The sequence below is a fragment of the Petromyzon marinus genome, chromosome 37 (assembly GCF_048934315.1).
Source record: "Petromyzon marinus isolate PM22_M1 ecotype Great Lakes invasive population chromosome 37, UKy_Petmar_22M1.pri1.0, whole genome shotgun sequence".
Lineage (NCBI taxonomy): Eukaryota > Metazoa > Chordata > Hyperoartia > Petromyzontiformes > Petromyzontidae > Petromyzon > Petromyzon marinus.
In genome coordinates, this window is record NC_133703.1 from 13,737,867 (window position 1) to 13,761,741 (window position 23,875).

Here is a 23,875-nt window from a genome sequence, read left to right on the forward strand (position 1 = left end):
AGCGCATAGTGGGACCCATTTTGTGAACCCTGAGGGGATGATGTGGACCCCCCCCCCCCCAAACAGGATTTTTATTGACAACCTTCCGAGTGAGTCAACTACAGCTATCCCTCGATTTACGAAAGGGATGAATTCTTTAAAAAACACACATAAAACGAAATTAACTAAATCAGAAATGGCTTTTCCCATGAATTTAATACAAAAATTAGCAATGTGTTTCTGCCAGTCATTCCAACTATCCTCGTAACCTTTAAAATATACACTTATTTAACTTTTCACAATACAAAAATAATAACGAAGAACACAAATGTTAAAACAATTGCATGATAATTGAAAGCAAAAATTATTTACCTTTTCAGGGAACTCATAAAACGGTCTGGTCTACATGTTGGAATAACTGAGGTGATGTGGGGGCATTACTGTTGCACTGCAGGGACACCATGACGCTGTTGCAGATGTATGGCATAGCCTCCCGGGTGCTTCTTGTTTCATCTCATGGCACATGCCACGTGAAATTTCGTTTACGCAGAAATTTGATTACATTAATCTAAACGTGTCCATGATAACGCAAAATATTGTACGAACGTTTCTAAATCAATGGATACCTTTACTCCACGGTGCCACAGATTGTATTTTTTTGCAAAATCGCCGAGTCCATTGATTTGGTGTAACTCATTGATGATTCGTGGCAGCGGCGGTCATGTTTTGTGGTGAAAGGTCATGACGCAGGTGAGTCCGTGACGGTGTGAGTCGGTGATGTTTGCAAAAGCTGTGCTGATTATATATTCCTTCAGAGAGCCATCCCTTAATGAGGGGCTGACCAGCCCCATGGTTTAAAATGTCAGAGACATCACCGTGCGAGGGCGGAGCGCTTGCCTCACAACAAAAAGTAAAAAACCTGGGCATGGGTTGACTCGGGCCATCATTCCTTTTCCATTACAATTTCACCATCCACCTGTCTTCTTATTAAATACATATTAGCAATTCCTGCAGGGCCACGGAATATGTGCAGAAAAGTCTTTGGGGGCAGGTCTTCACCCCTGCCACTTGACTTACTCCAACCTCTACCCAGTACCCCTTACTTTCATCTCTGCACCACGTAAGTACATGTAACATAGGCTAGTGCTACCATTAGCTGGCAATTAAAAAAAAAGTGTGATGGTCCATGGGCCCACTTATTGGTACCGTCTGAGGTGGCAAAGTCTAGTAATGATTTTTGCAATCCTCCATGTGTGTGGGACATTCTGATATGATAACCTTTGCGGAGTGGCAGCTTAGTTGTAGTTTCCATGACTTTTATACCCATACCCTATGACAGGCGTCCGGAACGATGAAATCAGCATTATTACTGAAACTACCTAGACCAAAGGCAGTTAGGTCACAAACTGGTCTTTATTTGTTTAAATACACAATGAAAACACAGGATAATAAGGAATACCATAGTGAGGTGAGGAACTATACTGTTTGGTTCTTTTGGTAAAGTCACGTAGGTATAAAATAAAATAAATCACGACGTTTCGGGCGCAACACAAGCGTCCGTCATCAGGTGGGAAAGCATGGTCTGCTTCTGAGGCAGACTTTTTAAAAGGTTTGAAATGGGTGTAGCCTAAGGGTCATAAAGAAGTGGCCGGGGCTAGTGATGTTAATGTGAGAAATTAGCACGTAACTGTAAGATAGGAAAGTGGCCTCCTCGACGAGGGCACGGAAGTGGCTATGTTAATGTGAGAGATTAGCATGATGTTAATATGAGAAATTAGAGGGCACGAAATGACTATGTTAATGTGAGAGTAGCATGATGTTAATGTGAGAAATTAGCATGTAACTGTAGAAAAGGAGGAGAGTGGCCTCCTCGACGAGGGAGTGCAACCCAACGGGTGCAATCCAAAGGGCATGTGAGAGTATGAGAGTGCAATCCAAAGAACATGAGAGCATGAGAGTACAATCCAAAGACATGAGAGTGCAATGCAAAGCACATGTGAGCATGAGAGATCTAAGAGAGAGTCATAGAGAGAGACACAGAGTCGGAAATAACAGCTGACATAGATAGGATGGAAACATCACAGTCACATAAAACTTTACCTGGTTAATAATGTCCTTCGAATGATTGCTCAGTTTGTACCCATCTTCTCGGTTGAAGTTGTGTCTGTGTTTATATATCTGGATGGCTTCATGAACAAATCTCTGAAGGAAGCCGGTGGGTTTGCAAAGTACCTCCGTCATGGAAAAATCTATTTCGTGTGAGCCCACAGCGTTAAAACAATGATAAGCAACGGCAGAGGTATTGGTCCTACCGTGTTTCAGATCCACCTTGTGTTCACGAACGTGTTCCGAGACATGTCGTTTCCCCAATGTAACTGCCGCCACAACCACAACTTCGTTTGTAGACACCAGGGTATTGCATGTCAGGAATCGCATCCTTTACAGATGGGATTAAATCACGGTTTGTGTGTATTGTGTTGAAACGAACCTGAATCCTGTGTTTGTTTAAGAGTTTGGAAATCTTTTTGGTAACCCCTGCTATGTATGGCAAAGTGATGGTTTTGGTTGGATCCTCAGAAGTTTGTCTCCCCATTGCTGGGGAGGCAGCTTTGCGAATTGTACGGTCCGAGTATCCATTCATCCTGAGGGCTTGGTATACGTGCTCCAACTCACTAGCTAGGTGGTGCTTGTCGAAGATGCAACGGGCCCTATGGTGTAGTGTTTTGATGAGGGAATTTTTCTGGACTGAATGGTGGTGGGAGTCGGGCTTTATATAGGCATCCGTGTGGGTGGCTTTCCTGTAGACCGAATGTCCCAACGAGCCATCAGGTCTCTTCTCGATCAAAACATCTAGGAATGGTAGCTTGCCATCCTTTTCCACTTCCGTGGTGAATTTGATAGACGGGTGTATGGAATTTATGTGGTTGATAAATTAGTTCCGTGCTGCCAGGCCATGTGGCCAGATGACGAACATGTCATCTACGTATTTCTTCTACAAGGAAGGACGTAGGGTGGATGTCTGGATGGCATCTGTCTCAAATTTCTCCATGAAAACATTCACTACCACTACCACTGGCGATAAGGGAGAACCCATTGGGATACCCTCATTTTGTTTGTAGAATGTACCATTCCAGGTGAAGTATGTGTTGGTAAGACTGCCTTACCAAAGTTGGTACATCTGGATTCAATCCTTTTTGGACCAAGTCTTCATTGATTGCAATGGTGTCAAGTACGGGTACATTTGTGAACAGAGAGACTACATCGAAACTGACAAGCAAATCATCCGGAGACAGTGAGATGTCCTTGATTAGAGAAACCAAGTGAGCTGAGTTACATACAGTTGCGGTGGACTTGCCCGTGAAAGGAAGCAGGGTCTCAGACAGAAATCGGGCCAGTTTGTAGGTGGGTGAGTTAATGGTGGAGACGATAAGACGGAGCGGGGTACCTACTTTGTGGATTTTTGGAAGGCCATAAAATCTGGGTGGTCTAGCAGCCGAAGGCTTTGGGGAAGCTCTGCTTGGTCTGATCGATTAGAGAAGTCGATTTAGTGATATTGTTGTTTTTGTGGCTAGGCGGTTGGTGGGATCTCTGTTCATTTTGGTATAGCTGCTATCCTTAAGAAGGTCCTGAATTTTGTTGTTGTAAGTGGTTTTTATCCACGATGACAGTGGCATTGCCCTTGTCGGCTGAGAGGATGACAATGTCATAAATATTATAAACATTTACATTCGCATATACTTAGTCAATAATACATGTAATCCCATATATCGTTAGTGATGGGTAGATGTGAAGAAGGTTACATTATTGTTATAAAGCTCTGTGTGTACTTAGATGGTGTTAACAATGGTAACCGACTCCAGAATCACCACACTGTGCATTAATGTATACTACTAGTACCACAGTAATACCATCGGAATCACCACCCTGTGTCACTCATCAAACTTCTCGTCTATCTCATCATCTGACTCCCCGAGTTCAAAGTCAGGTTCTGGATCATGCTGCAGTTTTTGGTTACTGCAGGTCTGTAACCTGCAGATGTCTGTGCATGTCAGTCCATTTGACAGGCACGTGCAGCTTTGCATTTTGCATGAACGCACACACTTGCATGCTAGCAGTTCCAAGACCACATCTGGTGTGGGTGGGGAGCACATCCAGTAAATGGCCAGCTTGCCATCATCGTCTGTACATCCATACTCAGTAGGGCTTGGCACCACAGGGTTTGCCTGCAGACAGCACTTCCTGATTGCTGCCTGATAGTTGGCTCGTTGAACATGCATGAAGAAACAGTCTCTACATGGTGGCAGCTGCCTGGACTCGACGTCTCCCCTTTTGGTGCAGAAGAGCTGGTAGCGCAGTTCGTTCACCTCACCAGTGCTGCTGTTAGCAGCGTACATGCGACAGGTGAACTGCTAAATTTTCTGGAACGGCTCATCACTCGCATTCTATGACTGCCCCAGTCGACTAAAAGTCTCTTGGCAGGAAGTGTCCTTTCTCACTATCTTCAGGGCATTCAGCTTCCCTCGACCGGCAAATGCACTGACAGTGTCGCAGCCTGTGAAGGCGTGTAAGCCATTAGGCTGTCACAGATGCTGTCTCCAAGTGACCTTGCCAGTTTGCTGATATCGACAAACCGTGTGTAGTTGTGTCCCACACTTCTCGTAGATGGGACAGGTGATGTCCTTCTGGAAGCCAAGACAAAGCACCATTACATCAATGTCCTCAGCTGTGATAACTGCCTTTGAGCCCACAATTTTTTGCATGCAATGCATGCAGGAGCAGAAGGATGTCTACTTCTTCATTCGTGGAGTGCAGCTCTGCTACTTCCTCACACTCATCTTCTGCCAACTTGTAGCAGATTTCCTCACAGGTCATGTACAACACCTTGCCATGCAGCATCTCTCTGTATCGTGGGAGTTTACACTCTTCCACCAGAAACTGGATGAGACTGGTCTTGTTGGAGGGACTGCACAGGAATTTTCTTCACTGCTGGACGTGGTGTCTGCACCCCGGTTCAGTTGTTCAGCATCTTTGATCGAAGTCTGTCGGTATACATCAAAAACAACATCAATCCTCTCACTCTGTGCCCCCTGGTGGAGGACCTGGGTCAAAGCTGACTCTGCCACGTATGCAAAGGTTTTGTTGTTGCCATTCATTTTTTGGACCAGGCTCATCCCATCAATGATGGAAGTAGATGGGGTTGGGATGTCTTCTGCAGGAGACATTCTTTTCAAGCTTTCTGGCAAGTGCAGCCTTGTTTGTTTTTTTCGTAGGGACCCATCAGCATTTGCCAGTGCCCATGGCAGTGGGCCCAGTGGGTGGGCAAGGACATCCTTCATATTCACCTTCCTGCTTTCAGCCACCAGAATCATGTGGCTAAACAGGTTTCTATCTGCCTTCAGAACCACATCATGTGCTTTCTTTCCATGTGCTGTTTTTGTGCTGATATTGGAGAATGTCTTCAGACTTTGCTTGGTCATCCTGTTGTGGAATTTCACAGATGGTGGGTCCTCGGCTAACCTTGTTTGCTTGAATACCTGGTAGGCCTCTTCTCCTATCTCAGGAGCTCTCAAGAGATCCCTGGTCACATCAGGTGGAGCCATGGTGCCAGTGGAGAGGCTAACCAGATCTGTCTCATCAGGGGACATAGGATTGATCCAGTTATTCTCCATAATGTCAATGAGAGACTGTACATCTGCTTCATCTCTCTTGATCCTTGGACCCTGTAGATCTGGATGGGACAGTTTGGACCTGCCTTGACCTATCAGGTCTCTCAGCTGTCTGAGGTACATGCTTCTGTATTCAGCTGTTAGGAAATATTTGGTCACGGCTCCTGGCTTCAAGCTGAATCCCTTTGTCCCTCCAGCTGTCTGGGTGTCTTTTCAATATTTGTGTATAGCTTGGTCAACAGGGATTCGGCCAAAGGGATTGGTGGAGTCCAGTTGAACTGAGAAGCCTCCTTCCATGAATTCCGTGTACACATCTGAGTGTGTGATAGGCAGCTGAGACATCTGCACCATACAGTACAATCAGAAATCATCATTACTTTGCAAAACCTAAATTAATCTGTCAGTACTTTGGTTACACATTTACGGCAGCAGAGAGTTACAACCCAAAAGCAAAACTATCATTGATAAAGGGTAAAATTCATCTTAACTAAATTAAGGGGAGGTACTACAGGTGACTATGCAAAATAAATTCCTGTCCTTTTATCAGAATGAAAAATTACCAGATGCATATACACAAAAATATAAGATTTTTTTTGTGTTGTGACTTTCCCCCCCATTCATTTATGCATATTGTGTATCTCATTAAATATTTACAAATTTGCATATGATGTAAAACACAGTATTGACTTACTAGATGAAGTCAGAACTGTTTGGTTTGTTTGAATGTGATCAATAACTAATTGGTTGGTAATTGTTCTTTCGGTTAATCATGTTAAAATACACTTGACACATGTTAAAAAACAAGATTTTCACCAATTTAGATATAATACCACATAAAATGAAAATGACAAAAGATATTAAAGAAATCCCTCTGAACATTTCTAGCTATTCCAAGTAGGAAGCAGTATGTAGAATTATGTGGCTATACCTATTATGAAACATGAGTTGTCAAACTCGGAATGCAAAATGTAATTTTGAGAAAATCACAATGCCAGTTCTGGCATTGTAATGCTAGTGTAATAAGTGGCTCCGACACGGTACGTAATTTTAAGGTATTTATTAATCTTCGGTACAGCCACTTCTCTCTCTCTCTGCGGATGTCGACCCGCTCTCGGGGCTGCGCTGCCCTGCGCCACGTGGCGCTCACCCCACTCGCTAACGCATCGCTGGCTGGCAGCGCGCTAGGGAGCGGCTGGAGGTCGAACCGCCTCTTATTGCCATGGCAGCAAAGTAAATAGCCATATATGACGAAGCTAGATATCTGCTCCAGAGAAACACATTCCTGCGGAGGGAGCTGGTAGGAACATTGGGTTGCTCGGTCAATGGCCAGGGTCAACAGCGGCGTGGTGTATTCTGCAAATATGCCCAACTGTGAGGGCGGGCACAAGCCGGCGTGAGTAGGTTAAACGTTGAGTTTTATAAGGGCACCACGGGGTGACCAGCCCCTCCCCACCCAGCCCCACCCAGCCCCACCCCTCCCACCCCCCACCCTCCCCTCCTCACCCAGCCCCTCCCTCCCCACCCAGCCCCACCCCTCCCATTTTTGGATGCACGACGGACGGACGGACACAATAATCCCCTGTGGGCTGGTGTAACTAGGAGGTTCCTACCAGTATAAGCTTTTCAATTATATGAAATTCAACTAGGTTATTTCTTAAAATGCAGAGACAAATTGAGATGAAAGACGCTAAAAAACTCAAATGTAAGGCTTTGTTAACTTGGCGAAGTTTGTATAAAATCATAAAAACTAACTATTTATAAAATATAAATAGTTTGTTTTTATGATTTTAATCATCTTTCAATAACATGCACACAATTATTACCAATACCAATAACTTTGTTACTATGACTTTGTTAAATTTATAGAAGCAAAATATAAAAAAATATCAATTGACAAACTAAACAAAAATCATTATTTTTGCCTGTAGTACCTGGCCTGAACTAATAATATTAACAGGTACATTAACAATACATTGAGGGTAAAGTTAGCACTTCAGATATCTTTACTGAACAGAAATAATACATAACCACCAGTACTTGCCTCACCTGCCAGTAAATGATCATGAGCAAACAAGCTGCTAGAAACAGAAGGAAAAGAGATAGCGCCAATCTATTCCAGACTTGACTAAGTCACTGAAATTGAAGAACAAGCGTAAATACATGCAAGAATATGTATGAAATACATGCCTTAGGGGCAAACATCCATTTGGTAAATTATTTATTTCTTAATAAACAGCAGCGGTGTTGGAATGTTTTATTTGTAACGTCCGGGCAAATTGGCGTGATTGCGATAAGTGCAAAACAGGTTTCCTGCGAGAAAAATTAAACGGCTGCTCATTTGGAAAGGTTATCATGTATTATTTTACTTCTGTTGGTGTAACAAATAAAATTACACCATTGAAGTTTTGTCACCTTGGGTGGTACCGAAGCTGGTCTGGCCCAAGGATTATGAGGGAGCATTTACAACGGACTGCCTGGATGTTGAGTGGATAAGAGGTTCTCTGACCAAGTGTCAGATGCTGCTGTTAAAATCCAGGAGGCCGTCCATGGTCAGGGTATATGCCTCGCACTGGAATGCCTTCTTGCATTGGTGTGTCTCGGCGCATCAAGACCCTCTAACCTGTGGTCTTTCGGTTATAGTGAGCCACCTCCAGAAGCGGTTTGTTAGTGTAGGCGCTTGATAGCATTCATGAAGTTCGACCTTGCCGCGATCTCGGCTTCTTATGAGCAGCTGAACTGCAGAGCCTAGAGAGCACAGGGGCAGCCCCTGTGCTCTCTCGGCTCCTGAGGGCGATTTCGTTAGCCTGGCTGTAGTGCCCGGTTGCTGGTGCCCCTTGGAACCTCTGCCTGGTGTTGATGCCCTCACGAGGCTGTCGTTTGAGCCGATGGTTACAACGTCCAAACCCCTAACCCTGGAAACTTTTTTCTTAGTAGCTATTACATCAGCATGGAGTGTTGGGGCCTTACACGCCTTATTAACTCACCCTCCCATCTATTGTTTTTCAGCCGTATGAGATAGTTTTGACGAAATCGCCTCTATTCTTGTCGAAAGTGGCGTCTGCTTTTCACCATCAACAGGAGTTGCATCTTGCCAACCCTGTGCTTGGCACCCTACGCTTCCAGGAAGTAGAGGGTGCTCCACATCCCTAGATGTGGCCAGAGTCCTGAAGTCTTAGCTACTGAGAACGGCCAACTAGTGAGATACACAGCAGCTGTTCATCTTCATCGGCAAAGCTCTAAGAGTCAAACCAGCCTTGACGGTTAGGCTGTCCGTGCGGCTGACGGAGTGTGGCACAGCATTGCCAACCGTTGGAGGCAATCTGCAAGATGGCCAAGTGGAAGTCGCCCCACACACTTTCTTGGCATTATCAATTGGATGCTTGGATGCAGTCTTCTCTCAGGACGTCGCATTTCGCTGGGCGGTTTTGGCGGCAGTCTTGTAGGGAAACCCTGCCCCTCCGACAGCGCACCAGCTTTTGCACGTGTTGCTAACTTGTATAGAATAACAAGACCAGTGGACAGCGACATTGTTATGGAATAAAAAAATTTGTACCTTGGTAAAAACTTGTTTCCAGTTAATGCCACCGTCCACTGTGGAATGCCTACCCATCCATCCCCACGTCAAGTTTCTCCTCAGGAGACCTTGCTCCTAAAAAATCTGGGGGATAAGGGATTGGCGCCGAATACGCCGCTTTTTGTTTCGGGTTTTTGTCCATTTTCACGTCTCCTCACGGGGAGTGCAGCACGAGGGGTTTCTTCGTGCTGGTGGAGAGGATGGGGAGAGGAGTTGGATGCCTCCTCCGTTTACTCCATTCCAGGCTGTCCTTATGCTATTTTCTGCTGTGTATTTCTGTTTGCGCTTGTGTACTTCTACCCTGGACCTTGTGCTCTGCTCAAGTTGGTGAGGTGTTCTGTATAAAGGTTGGGTTAGGTCAGGTGTTGGGAGTGGAGACCCGCTCTCAAAGAGCTTTCTTTGCACGTCCCATTGCCCTACGGGATGTTGTTAGTACAGGTAGACTTCACGTAGTGCTCGAGATGCGTTCCTAGAGAAGTGAGTGCAAATCAAATTGGTGCTAAAAGGGGTCATTCCGTTTTATATATAAGGATACGTTCCCCACTGCTTGATTAATTTCGTACTAATAATACAGATGGTAAACATTATTTGAGAAATATAAATAATAACTTATTATGACATCAGTAAGTATTATGTATTCTATTCACGAGTGCATTTTACGGTACTCCTCCAACATGGGAGCAGTAGGAGACGAGGTTGTGGGAGATGCTGTGCCCGCAGTCCAGGACATTCTCAGAGAAGAGCTCCAGAACCTCCGTTGTCTTAGTGATGTCCTCAGTCTGAATTTCTCTCGTGAGATTCTTTTAGGTGGGGCCTGAAACTGTATCCTGGTCTGGTGAGTTCTCACCTGGCTTACCATTGAAAGACAATAAACTATATTTTTTAAGTAATCGTAACAATGAATCGTGATAATCGAATCGCTGTGGGTGGTGTCTGGTTGGCTCAGTGTACTTAACTCTCATTGGCTGAGCGAATGATGGGGGTGGGGACGTTTCTCTGGCCAGGGCTGCTGCTCGGTGTTCTCACTCATAAGCGCTTTCTATTTGCTTTGATTTTATTCATTTTTGTGACAAAGAGCACTTTGACGAATCCGCATGGTTCGCTGGTGCGCTAGGCGAGGTATGCCTGTATATATGTGATTAGCTTTACTACCCGGCTTCACCCGGAACTTGGATTCACCACGCCCGGCCGCCTTTGTCTCCCAAGTAGTGATGTTCACACACCACACGAGTTACTCGTTTGAGGCTGATTCGACCTAGGGGAGGCCCAGGAGCGGTTAAAATAATCGTCACCGGTGGTGGCCATGAGGTGGGAATCAAACTCGGGTCGCCGGGCTTGTAGCGCAGTGCACTAACCACTACACTACCCCTCCCCCCACACACACACACACACGCGCGCGTCCATAGGTACACATACACACGCTTTCTGCAGACACGCACAACTTTCAGGGTGCGTACAGCAATAAACGACTGAAATAATAAAGCAATGCTGCGCGAAGAATGCCTTAGACCTGCAACACGTTTGTATTTCACTTTACCCACGGAGGGTTGGGAGGGTGACATCAGCAGGCACACTCCGTTACTCTTCCGCATACGGGTCACATGACAGATGTGACATCACAGCTCATTTGCCGTGCAAAATATATGCATTATTGCCCCCCCCCCCCCCCCCAAAAAAAAAGACAAAAGTCTATTTTTAGAATTTTTGCATTGTGTGCAGTCTGGAAGCTACCCACATGCCACATTTCATAGTAATGAGGAATTTCCAGCCCCGTCTCCAAGGCTGCCAATCTTGTCACTTTATTTTGACTTTGTTGTTCCCGGAAATGACTGCTGTGGACCTCCCCTATGGGAACTCCATCTTCAAATTTGCTCCACTTTATACAGAACTCTGTGCTATAAAATCTGACTATCCAGCACCACTTATTTAACTGGTCCGAGTCTGCCGATGAGACCCTGAAAATTGAAACCGGTTCTGAGTTTACCCGCTTATACAAACTCTGCTGCAAAACAAAATGTGTCGTTCAGGCATTGGTGGTGTTTACTATATAGCTCACCCCACCCGCTCTTTCTGGCTTAAACAGTGGATCTTTGTGTGTCTCTGTTTCTATGTATGGGTTTGTGTGGTTGTGTGGGAGTGTTTGTGTGTGACTGTTTAGCAGTGCATTACTTTGTATGTCTTGTCTACTGTTATGTTTCGATTTAAAGCCTTCGTGACTGCAATGATTCATCTTCTTTGGTTCTTTCGGTAAAGTCACGTAGAATGAGAATAAAATAATAAATTGATAAAATAACACAATAATATTCTCACGACGTTTCGGCCACAACACAAGCGGCCTTCATCAGGTGAAGGGACGAGACTGTCTGGTAGGACAGCGCTGGAGTGAAAAAGCCACGTTCAGATCAGGACCTTTAAGCTGTGTGTGTTGCTAAAGTTGAGGGCGCTTTGTTTCCTCTCACACAGCTTAAAGGTCGTGATCTGAACGTGGCTTTTTCACTCCAGCGCTGTCCTACCAGACAGTCTCGTCCCTTCACCTGATGAAGGCCGCTTGTGTTGTGGCCGAAACGTCGTGAGAATATTATTGTGTTATTTTATTTTATCAATTTATTATTTTATTCTCATTCTACGTGACTTTACCGAAATAACCAAAGAAGATACTGTTATGTTGTGGAGCAGTAGTGCAGTGGTTAGCACACTGCTTCACGGACTCTGACCAGAGTTCCGTTCCCACTCGCATCCAAAAAAGGCAATGAATATCTCCACCAGTCATGGTCCTCCCCAAGGTCGACTCAGCCTTAAATTTCTTCCTGATGTGGTGTGTCTTTATCAGTACTTGAGAGACAAAGGCAGCCGGGTGTGGTGATTGCCACCCACCCCCTCGTATGCCGTGTCTGCCTTCAATAACAGCACCTGCCCGAACAGTCTTGTCAAAGTTGTATGTGCGTGTGAATGTGCATTGCAGATCCTGATTGGGCGTCATACACACTCGGGGTGTTCATCTGCCTGCACTGCTCTGGGATTCACCGCAACATGACGGAGGTCAGCCGCGTCAAGTCCCTCCGCCTCGACTTTTGGGAGGATGAGCAAGTGGAGGTCAGGTGACCACACCATGTGACCTTCAAACCTTGGTCATGATATTGTACCTATAATACCGATCCCACTCGCCTTCACAACTGTCACAGTACACTGGGTTTATGTAGCATCTCCGTGGTACCGGAAATCAAGATGCTGTAGAGAAACAGTGGGCGAGTTCATTTCATGGAGAGAAAGAGGCTGTCGGTCGAAGGCAGAGAAGGAGAAGAGGAAGGTTTTGAGCCTGAACTTGAACAGGGGCAGGGAGTCGACAGCAGGGATGGCTGGGGGAGGGAGGTCCAGACTGGGGGTGCAAGATGTGAATAAAGCCAAGAAGATGTGATTGGAGTAGTGAGATGACGGGGGAGAGGAAGGAAGGGACAAAGTCCATGGAGGATCTTGGAGATGGTGAACTGATCCAAAATTGATTTTGGAGCCAGTGTCCTTCCTCGCACCTCCGATTAACATGGTTGGCTACATATTGTGCGAAAGAAGTTCAACATACACACAGAGCATTGGGTGATGTAATCTCAATGGCAGGTTTGGGTGAGGGGCCAGGTAGCCGCTGCTACTGACATATACGCACACTTGCGGGCATGCGCTCCTGTGTGCTTGTCTCGTGCATCGCTCCGAATCGATTGGTGTTTCCGCATGAGACAGCCCGGGCGGAGGTGGCTAGTATCGTCGGAACAGTCCAGCTGTGTTCATCATCGGCATGGCGATTACAAGCCTGGCTGTTGGGTGAATCGCAATCGCTGGCACCCACAGCCATCGTCGCGTGGGCAGTCAGAGTAGAAAAGCTGGATTTACTGGTTCCAGTTTGAAGTGAAGGTGGAAAAGCGTCAACATTTTCACGTTCTTGCACTTTAACACTAACCATACGCCTACACGGAACTTCGTATCTTATACAAGCACGCCTGCGAATGGCCACAAATAATAAGTGTGCTTACACATGTACACAAACCGGGCAACAGCAACATTGTCTGCCATTCGCTGATCAGTGGCAATGATGGCATGCTAGGCTAGGTTCACTTTTATTGTACATCAAGTGACAGTCTGGTAGGTTGCAGGTCAGAAAACACACTTCATTGTTTTGGGTTAACACACGCACACTCAAATGTGTATCATTTTTTACATGTAATATATATGCAAACATATCAATGTTGGTATTTGTAGACTGCAGTCGAGTGATGTTAGCGACCACCTATTATGGTCCATGAGGGGGTGATGTGGCCAGCCCCAATCCTCCCTTATCCTCGAGTACTGATATTTACACTCCAAAGTACACATTTAAGGCTGAGTCAACATTGATTAGGCCATGGACAGGTTTATATAAAACGTGCTCCTGATGTTGTGCATGACCAGGAATCAAACCCTGCGCCATTGCTGCCTTATATATAGAGGCGCCACCATGACGCCTCAGTGCTGCTGCTGCCTCTGTAGTTCGCTTGGTAGTCTTCCAAGTCATCAAACATTTGATGGGCCAAGGGGAAAATGTGCATAGTTTCGTGGGCGAATGTCAGCAAATTAAATCAAGTGCCGCTGATGTAAGCATCTCCAGAATCAGCCACCAAATATGGGCGATTGAATCGGGCAAAACATGGAGTGATGTTACAACATCATTAGATACACGTTTGTGGAGAGTCCGCAAGGGCTGACTGTCCCCCGTCGACTGTATGTGGAATTTCCATTACCGACTTCGGGACATGATGCATTCGGATTATTTTAAGGCAGCGATTGCTACCAGTCGTCACCAGTAAGATTATCTGCCACACTATTCTTTGTTCCTAAAATAGTCGGTTAAATAACCATTGTTAGTTTTCCTGTACCAATGAATGCAGCCTCACTTGGAGCTGCTCATTTTATCTGCCCGAGAGGGATGATGATGACGACATGTTAGTGTTTTTCAAGTTAGTGGTGGCCTGTAGCCAGTGATGAAAATTGCACAGGTTACATAGGACAAGTACTCTTGGTTTTCTACGCAGAGGTAGTCGTTTTATCAACGCTAGTGGGATGATGGACTGAGTCAATCCCAGATGAGGATGTGAACTTGCAATCTTAAAACTGCGAGTTGAGTCCTCTGCCATGGCATTCACCCATCTGTCTGTGCATACTGCACATGGGCGCATGCTTGTATGAGTTTTGCACGTCAATGTTTGTGCCGACACTGGCTCATAGAACTAAATAAACACTTTCTCAGTATTGGAGGAATTTCACACCAAACTGTGACCAGAGGCCCATGTTGAGCCAGAAGCCTCCTTGGCAGATTATGGGTGTATGGGAGGGCTGGCCACTGTCCATAAGAGCCAGGTGGATATTTTCTTGTTGCTTGGTAAGATATTGCTTGTAATCCTGGATCATCATCACAGCAATGCGTGCTCATGTTGCCCTGCACGGGGGATAAATTGATAATTGTTTTAAGTTCCTGGCTGCCCACCCGTGTGTGCGTGTGAGAGGTTTTCTGTGGCTGGATGCAGTGGCGTAGTAATTTTTAATCAGAGACTGATTACTTTCGGTTCACTACCCTCCCACACGAGTGGGGGTGGTGATGGGCAAAGCGGTTGTCCTTGGTGGGTGTGGCAAGATGGTGGACTTGAGACAGTCTGTCACCAAACCACATGATTATGTCTCAGAATTGTCGACTAGCGGCCAATGTATGCCTAGAAACGTTGATGATTGGCAGCGATTGAAAGGACTAAGCAAAAATCTATCTCTATTGTGGTCTCAATGTGAACTAAAAACAGTTTAGTATTTATGATCTGGATTTGGATTCATTTTGGAATCTGAATCTAAATCTTTGTGATTAACGTACAGATGTGCTGATCCATCTTCACAGATTAAACTACTGCTATGGATTAAAGTCTGAAGCCTCGCTTGCAGTCTGAATAAAAATAAATCTGGATCTCGACTTGTCTGGAGCCATGCCAAGATTTGCATTTCTACCATCGGGATCCAAATTATACTGTGTACCCAGACTTTGTGAATTCGATCTAACAATAATTGTGTAGTGACATCGAGGATGTCACTGTATGGTGCCGGCCTGAGAGTGCCACGGCGTGCGATGCACTGTCATCGCGTACACCCGTACGCGGGTGTAGTACCAGCCCTAGCGGGGCTTGGCGTGCGCTGGGATAGCGCGGGCACCACGCTTAGCATGTAGTGTGGGCTCCCACAGGGGGGAGTAGTAGAGTGTCAGCCCAGGGGCAGGGTTGCCCCGGGCCATGGCACTCTGGTTGACCCCGCAGACACGTGATCTGGAGTATTCATAGAGAGGCCCCCAGGTGGGGGGACTAGGGGGTGATCACGTGTCCGGGGAGAGCTCTCGAGAGGGATCGAGAGGGAGCTAGAAGGCTCCAGAAGGCGGGTGGGGCCGAAGGCAGAGCAGCCCCGACCCGTGGAGGGATATAAGGTGGGTCCCTGAGAGGAACCGAGGTCGCTGCATTCTACAAGCTGAAGTTCTACGTCCTACAATCTGGAAGCTCTACAGGCATCAACACGTGGTCGGGACCTGAGTGAGGGCCAGACCCTTCGTAGCTGTAACTCCTCTGTATAGTGTAGTTAGCTGGGTAGCCACCACCCTAGGCTGTATCTGGTGAAGGGGCAGTTACCCCTTTGTGTTACGTGTTGATGCTACAATAAATGTGTTGCCTCTAAAGAACAACGTCTGCAACTCGGTTGGACTCGCTACAATTGTAATACTTTACCAAGGAAAGCCTCTTGAGTCTCAGCTTACAAGAGGGTCCTGCATTGATGCGTTTGGCCGATTCCTTCATGAGTATTTTTTGGTATATTTGAGGAATTCAGAACGCCTGAAAAACGCACAGATCATAATAAATAATGTGTACAGATTGCTCAGCGTCCTACTTGCTGCACTATTGTCGACTGGCAAGCTAATTCGCCCACCAGGGGGGAGCCTCATGCTGCTCATGATGAGATATGTGTGAACCAACCACTCGGCCTCCAGAGTGCCGGGCTAGAGGCGTGTGCCAGTGCGTCGCGCCGCAGAGGTGCGAGTGCCGGAGGGAGCTCCGGAGTGGTGGATTGCAGTGGGGACCGGGCGTGGGAGCGACGGCGATGACCCTCTCCATTTCTGCTTTGCAGTTCATGGCAAGCAAGGGGAATGTCGCGGCAAAGGAGTTGTACGAGCAGCGGATCCCTCCCTTTTACTACCACCCCACGGCCGACGACTGCCAGTGAGTGCCACTCCATGCCCCGCACAGGCTCAAATACAACACTTCCTGTGAATGAGTCATCGGCGGACACCGCGGTGGCGAGATGTATTAACTGCCTCGCCTGCTATACAGGAGGTCAGGGGTTCGAGCCCAACCCTAATGGCCATATAATTGGAGTTTGCATTTCTCCCCGTGGTCGTGCGGATTTTTATCCTGATCCTCCGCTTTTTTTCCCTCCACATTTAGAAACATGCATTTAGAGTATTTTGCTGCTCGATTTTTTGCACGTGATAAGCCACTTCGTTTAGCTATCATTTGTGGCCAGGTCGCCTCTGAAAAAGAGCTATATATCTCGGTGGGCCTTACCTGGTAAAATAAAAAAAGTTTATTTCATTGATTTTTAGGTTAAGCCACAGTGATTTGTCCAAATTTGTGTCGTTAAGATTCTGCACCACCAGACAGAGACAAATAAATACAATTGGCACGTCGTGTACAAGCGATTAACAGATGTATAATTATTATTGTTTCGGCTCCCCTCGTCATTACGTTAAGAAAAAATTCTCACAACCCAATTTAGCGACTAGTTATACGACGTTTTGATCGAAACTACGTCAGATGTCATCAGGATGAAATTCAGGAAGTGAGAATGTAGAGAATTCTGAATGAACCAAAAAAATGTTTAATTGTAATGCTGAGAATGCGTGCAAGCTGGAAAGCAACAGATTAATCAACACGCCAACGTGTGCTCACAAACAGCAGTACTCAACTTCCATCAGCCTTGTCCAGACCTCCAGCTCAAGTAGTGAATGTGTGGCCATGTTCTTGATTTGACCAACAACTCAAAGTTGGGATGGCCACATTTTTTTAGCTCCTCCTCCCTGCTTCAATAAAGGGTCCTGATTCAAGGCCACAATCCTCAATTGAAGATTTTGAAGATGCAATAGTGCACTGCATATGCTTCAGAAATACATTATTATTTCACGTAAGTTTTATAGCGTCAAGCTTGGGCCAAAACTGAAGTTATTGAAAAACGTGGCTTCGCCATTGCAGATGTTTTTTATTGTGGGCATTGTATTCACAGTTTTATGGTGGTTTTGGCTGAAAGTAGTTAGTTAACTGTTATCACAGTTATCAGCCATGATCTATCCACTACTAGATGAAGGCTTCCCCCAACCGTCATTTCATGGTCTTGCGATGCAGCAGTCTACCTAGCACCTGCTCATCGCTTCATTTCCTCTGGACGTCATCTTGGACGTGTTACCTCCTTTGGCGGTAACTCCGTAGTTAGTCTCAACCGCCAGCCATCATCTCTCTGAGGCTTATCTTGCCAAGCCCACTTAGAATTCTTGATCATTGGTTTGCTCTCTTGAACCTGCGTGTGCTCCGCTGGGGTTTGGCTCGAGTCTCCTCATGCTCGCGTGCCTGTGTCCTTACCGCAGGGTCCTCAAGGAGCAGTGGATCCGTGCCAGATACGAGCGCCGCGAATTCATCGACGTCGAGAAGCAGGAGCCCTACTCCACAGGTGCTGGCGATTGCCGCTCGCGCAAGGGACCTTCCGAACGCTGTCTCGGATAAATCACAAACTCGGAGCAGAACGCTGTTTCCCGCTCTCATCTTTGTTGTGTGGAGATGTCACATACATATGGCGGTGACTGGTGTCGAAGAGGACAAGCACTGTTTACTCAGTTGGGATTACACACTGCAACAGCGCCCTCTACTGCAATAACTTGGCAGGACCCTCCTGAAAAAGGTCTTGATAACAATCAAGACAACTTCTGTAGTGCTGTAACATGGCAAGCCCATTACAAGAGTGCTGTCACTCAGTGAAGCTTTCCTGGGTAAACGATTGTTATAAAAATAAGAAATATCACCACAAAGTAATGACCTATCCACCATGGGGGTGTGATGGACGGTGTCGGGGTGTTCGTTTTGTTATTTTCCTCGCGATGTTTTGATCGCCCCGTGTGTGATCACCTTGTGACCCCTGTGCCCCCTCGACTCATCAACCCTGCACTCAGGTTACCGGGAGGGGTACCTGTGGAAGCGCGGACGGGACAGCAGCCAGTTCCTGCGTCGCAAGTTCATCCTGTCGGAGCGCGAGGGGGTGCTCAAGTACTTCACCAAGAGCGACGTGAGTGCATCTTTGGGGATCGGCGGGAACTCGTCGGCACGTTTTTTGTCAAATATTGGCCGATACAGATCATTCATCGAATCAGGCTGCATGAGGCGGCGTCCATACCCGTGCGTTGATGCTCAACTCCCAAGCGCGCCCGGTGGTCTCATTCCCAGCCTCATAAGTAACAGGGTCCTGTTGTTGTTAGGAGCTCCTCCACTGCCATTCCCTTGTTCATACATGCATCTGACATGGCATAGGTTTTAAGGGCTGAGTGCTATATGAGTGTCTGCTGTGGACATTCCTGCAGTCTGTACAGGGCGGCCACTGGCGACGTGTCTCAGAGTGGTCCGCTGTATTTGAACTCAAAAGCTTCCAATTTTCAGTTGAGCACTCAAACTATAGAACCACAGAACACCTGGCGGGATGCTGTCCGTTTTCTTCCAAGGGACTTGGCGTCATTACCGTCTTTTCCCTTGGAAAAAAATCGCAATGTACCTCACGGCATATCTCTCAATCTGCTCATCCCCAAATTTATGGACTGTGACTGCCGACCGTCACTTCTCCGTAATTGCTTCCACCATGTGGAACTCCATCCCCATACACATAATGTACAATCACCAACTTCTTTAAAAACGCACTTAATGCTTTCCCGTTCTGAGACGTCTGCAAGTTGCAGGGTGGGGCCCGTTCACCGCTGAATCTCAGAATGTGCAAGTGGTTCGCATTAATATTATTTAGAAGCGTAGCAGCACCATTGTTTTTAAAGACATTGGACTGTACTCGCTGCAGAGAACTGTAGCAACATGATCGCACTCTATGATAGCTGGCACCAAACTCTTCCGCATTCCCTCCCGCATGGCCTTGTGGGAGCCTTAATACCGCTAAAGTTATCCGATATAATTATGTACACATACGTCACCGGAACGTACTTGTTCCAGCAAGCTTTCAACTCTGAGCTAGGCTCCGCACCTGCAATTTGCTCTTCAACTTTTTCGTCCATTAGCAAAATTGTGCGCGTTAAAAGTTATTATTATTGTACCACCTCCAAGAGGCAGTGCAGCAAAGTAGGTTTGGTGACCGAGTGCCGATGCGTCACCCCATGCCTGCGGCAGGCGAAGGAGCCCAAGGACGAGTTGAAAATTGCCGAGATCAATGCAACGTTCCAGCCGGACAAGATCGGCAACCCCAACGGCCTGCAGGTCACCTACCTGAAGGATGGCAGCACCCGCAGTCTCTTTGTCTACCACGAAGAGGGCAAGGTGGGCCTGCTACCCCACGCTCATTGCTCACAAACCATTGCCCAGTTCCCCCTGCCCACTGCTCAATGCTAAATACACAACTCTCACTACTCAATGCCCACTTCCCTGTACCCAATGGCTGCTGCTCGCTCTGCTGCCTCTTCATGTTGCTGGCGCTACCGGCTCACGCTGGGGATTTTCTGACCTGTGCGTTGTGCGGTGCGTGTTATGTTGGTTTGTGACGTGGTATGATGTGGTTGTATGATGTTGTTTGATCTTGGGGTGCGTGATATAGTGTGAGGTGCCTGTGCAGCAGTGGTGCAATGGTTAGCGCATTGCGCTACAAATCCGGTGACCCAAGTTCGATTCCCGCTCACGGCCAACACCAGTGACGATTATCTGAGACCATGGCGAACAGATGTGGTGTTCCGGTTAGCTGAAAGAAAGCGACCGGCTGCCTCCCACGATCTACAACATCCCACGTTAAGCAATGAGGAGGCTTACCACAGCTTTTACTCGGGAGGTTCAGAGAGCTACGCGGCGCTGCAAGAATGAGTGAAGGTCGCAGGTTGCTCAGGAAATGGAAAATTCCTCAGTAGCTCGCGATCACAAATAACTCTTTAATTTTATCAAAAACGTAACTTGCAGTGCCACACTTATTACCATTCTTGACCCCGAGGAACAGGTGTGCAGGTTTGCTGAGCATTTCTATGACATCTTGTTGGAGGGAAAATCCCTTAGCCCAGTTAACATTATGGGGCAAGGTGGGGGATGAACTTACTAGGGCTGCTGTGCCTCAAGTATTCAAGGAAATAGCCGCTACCTGTGAGTGGCCAGCTGATGTGCAATCTGTTGAGAAAGTATGAAGAGAAATCCAGAATCAGAATCTTTATTTATCTTGGAGGAATCCCATGAGCTATGAAGCTCTTTTTTACATATATCTAGTAGGGTGGGTCAGCAAGTTACATCAACAAGAAATACAAAAGCCGATATGAGTGTAAGATAGAGAAAAGGTAAGCAAGTCGGTAAAAATAAATAACTATAAATAAGGCATGGAAGTACAAATTGCACAAGTACCTAAAATTCCTGCCGATTTGTCAACACCAAATGCAAGCTTACACAACGCAGAAAAACAACAATAGTCCCAGACCACACCAAGACAACACACAATCCCTCATTTACATAGCACATTAAAATTTTACTTTCAATATATGGGTAAGGTTCAAAGTTACAAATCACATTTGCAAATGTCGCTGCATCTGGCACTAACATTCTGCTTCAGGATGTTTTTAAAGGAAGTTGTACGATCTTATGGGAGGAAACAAGGTTTTTTAAAACGTTGGTGCTGCAACGGCAAAGGCTTTGTCACCTATTCCAATTCTTGTTCTAGAGATAGTCTGATACCAGAAAAAGTGCCGAGCAGAAATAATCTCCTAAGCGAATAGTTGATGGATGGTGACATTTGTGTACAGACTTGTTCATATGGCATAATAACAACTGCCTAGATTACAAAGCACGCGGAGGAAAGAGCTGCAGAGCCCCAATGTGATTTCAGACCGGGGTGGTCTTGAACCGACACCATATTCTCTGTCCATCTGCTACAGCAGAAGTGTAGGCAATTTCAACGGGACCTACATATTTGCTTTATTCACCTGGTCAAGGCCTATAATACCATCATTAGGCCAATCATTAAGGGCCTTCATGATGGTGGGCAGGTCCTGGTAAAATTTTATTGACCACATAGCTCTAGAGCTTTCTATGGCTGTACCAGAGGAATTTCCGTCTGGTACAGATACAATGGGAGGCTGATCGATGCCCGGGTGCGCTCAAGGAAGGGCTGCCTTTTGGTGAACTGTGTTATGCATGCTGCTGGTCTGGTAATTATTGCTGCTGCTGAACTTGGAGCATGCCACTCAGAGATAGGGCCCTACCATCAGCTCCACAAAAACTAAGCACCTGTCTGGGTATATTTATGTCATCAAATACTGCACCCCCTTAACTTCTCATTCGTGATGGGACAGTTATGGTGAGGGTGGAGAAGTTTCCGTACCTGGGCAGTGTGCTTATGACTTGCTCCGGTTTGGCAGCGGAGCTATCACTCTGAATCAGCAGAGGGGCATTTTATCTTCAGCTGCTTAACACTGTGTGGAAGCTACGTGGCCTATTACTCCACATGCAACTCTGGTTCTTCTCCCATAGTTATGCCCTCCCTTGGCAATGCTTGCAAAACGTGGACCCCTCTAATGGAACGTTTGCACCAGTTGGCCTGCCTACGATCTTTCCTGGGCTTAACCAGACTGGATTGTGTGAGCAGCTCACAGTTTCTTGAAAGATCTAGTCACAAACCAATCAGTCAGCTCCTCCGGTACCCAAGGCTGTGTTGACTGGGTCATGTCGCCCGAAATGCCCAGCCAACGCATGCCCCCAAGCAGCTTGTTTGGCTGGATAGAGGGAGCTAAACGGGTACTGTACGGACTAGAAACGAGATGGACTGATGTGGTACAGGAGGATGTGGAGCTGAGTGCACTTGCTGAAGTCTGGTACCAGAGGTCTCAACATCAGCCTCTGTGGAAGAGGCTCATGAATGATGCCACTGAACAGTTTGAGACAGATGCCCTCCAGCAAATTCAGAGGGTGTAGAAGCGATACTCAAAAGAATGAGGGGATCACCGGGCAGCTAAAATGCAGTAAGTTAACACAGTAGGGGGCACATCTAGTGCATCTGCCAGTCATCTGAGTCGGTCAACCAATGGCACATGGGTCTGTCCCATGAACTCCAGTCAGTGAGCCTTTGACACTTCACGTGGCCTCAAAGTGCACTTGGCCTGACACTGGCATCGTGGTGACGTCACTGCCACTTTGTGACGAATGGCGGCTGTTGTTTTGGTGTGGTTTTGTGGTGTGTGTGATATGGTTATTTGCTTGATGTGTGTCAGTTGGTATGTGATGTGGGTGTTGGATGTGGTTTTTGCTGTGGTATATGTGATATAGTTGTTTGTTGGTGTGTGAAATGGTGAATTATTAACTTCACACTTGGATTTTCTCAGCCAATATGATTTGTAATTGTTTTTTGGGTTGATCTCGCGTAACGATCTCGCCAAAGGGGCGTCGTTAAGACATTTTTAATGTTTGGCTGTTGGGTGATGGAGGGTCTAAGCGACACAAATTTGGCAAAATCATTTCATGGCCAAATCCAAACTCACTGGAAATCGTGGCGTGCGGCGCGTTGTGGGTGCACAGGTGATCGTGGACTGGTTCAATGCGATTCGCGCCGTACGGTACCACTACCTGAAGGTGGCCTACCCAGGCACGGTCGACAAGGAGGTGAGAGGTCAAGTGTCTCTTGGCAGAATTCAAGAATCTCTGCTCAGACGAGCAGCGAGGCGGCGCGCGTCTTTTTCATTGGCGTCTGAGCCAGTGGTGGAACCTACAGTCGTGTGATTGGCCTCGCTCACGCCACAAGATTCCCGCTGGTGACTTCCTGTGCAGTTTTATTTATCTTATAAGACTCCTAAGCGGAGGTGATGGCTTGAATTAATTCCTGACCAGGATTTTCTCGTGGAATTCCAGTTGTGTGGCAAGAGCTCTAGCCACAGTGCCACCATGTTGGAGATTACAGGCAGGTGGTGGTGGCCACCATGCACGTGGCCTGTAATCCAGCACTGGAGGCAGCATCGAGGGTTGGGGGGGGGGTCACACAAACGTTATGAAAACTCCCTTTCCATGAGCTGTCGAAGTGGACAGACCCTGGCTCGCCAGGAGGAGGTAGTATAAGTGTAAACTAATATCCGTTTGTTCCATCTCTATGGGATAGAGGTGTTGCGCCCTCACATGCCTGGGTTTTCTCCGGGTACTCCGGTTTCCTCTTGCATGCACACACACTCACTAATTGGCTGAAAAGTTTCCCCGTGTACGTCATCTATTCAGATGACGTACATGCATGTCATCGGAATGGAACCAGAAAAAAAACGAAAATGAGCAAACTTTATCGGTACCGAGGCTCCCACAAGGCCATGCGGGGGAGGGCGTGTGACAAGTTTGGCGTCAGCTATCATAGA

At 46.7% G+C, this 23,875-nt stretch overlaps 1 protein-coding gene across 2 annotated transcripts in view; it reads left to right on the forward strand.

Moving 5' to 3' along the window:
* Nucleotides 1–23,875, forward strand: part of LOC116949720 (arf-GAP with dual PH domain-containing protein 1-like) — a 60,202-nt gene that overhangs the window by 18,596 nt on the left and 17,731 nt on the right. For both annotated transcript variants that reach the window (XM_032967346.2, XM_032967345.2), the window contains exons 2-7: nucleotides 12,182–12,312; nucleotides 16,393–16,484; nucleotides 17,903–17,985; nucleotides 18,482–18,594; nucleotides 19,692–19,838; nucleotides 23,058–23,141. In XM_032967346.2, coding sequence (XP_032823237.2) covers nucleotides 12,182–12,312; nucleotides 16,393–16,484; nucleotides 17,903–17,985; nucleotides 18,482–18,594; nucleotides 19,692–19,838; nucleotides 23,058–23,141 — 650 coding nt within the window. The remainder of the gene's footprint in view (nucleotides 1–12,181; nucleotides 12,313–16,392; nucleotides 16,485–17,902; nucleotides 17,986–18,481; nucleotides 18,595–19,691; nucleotides 19,839–23,057; nucleotides 23,142–23,875) is intronic.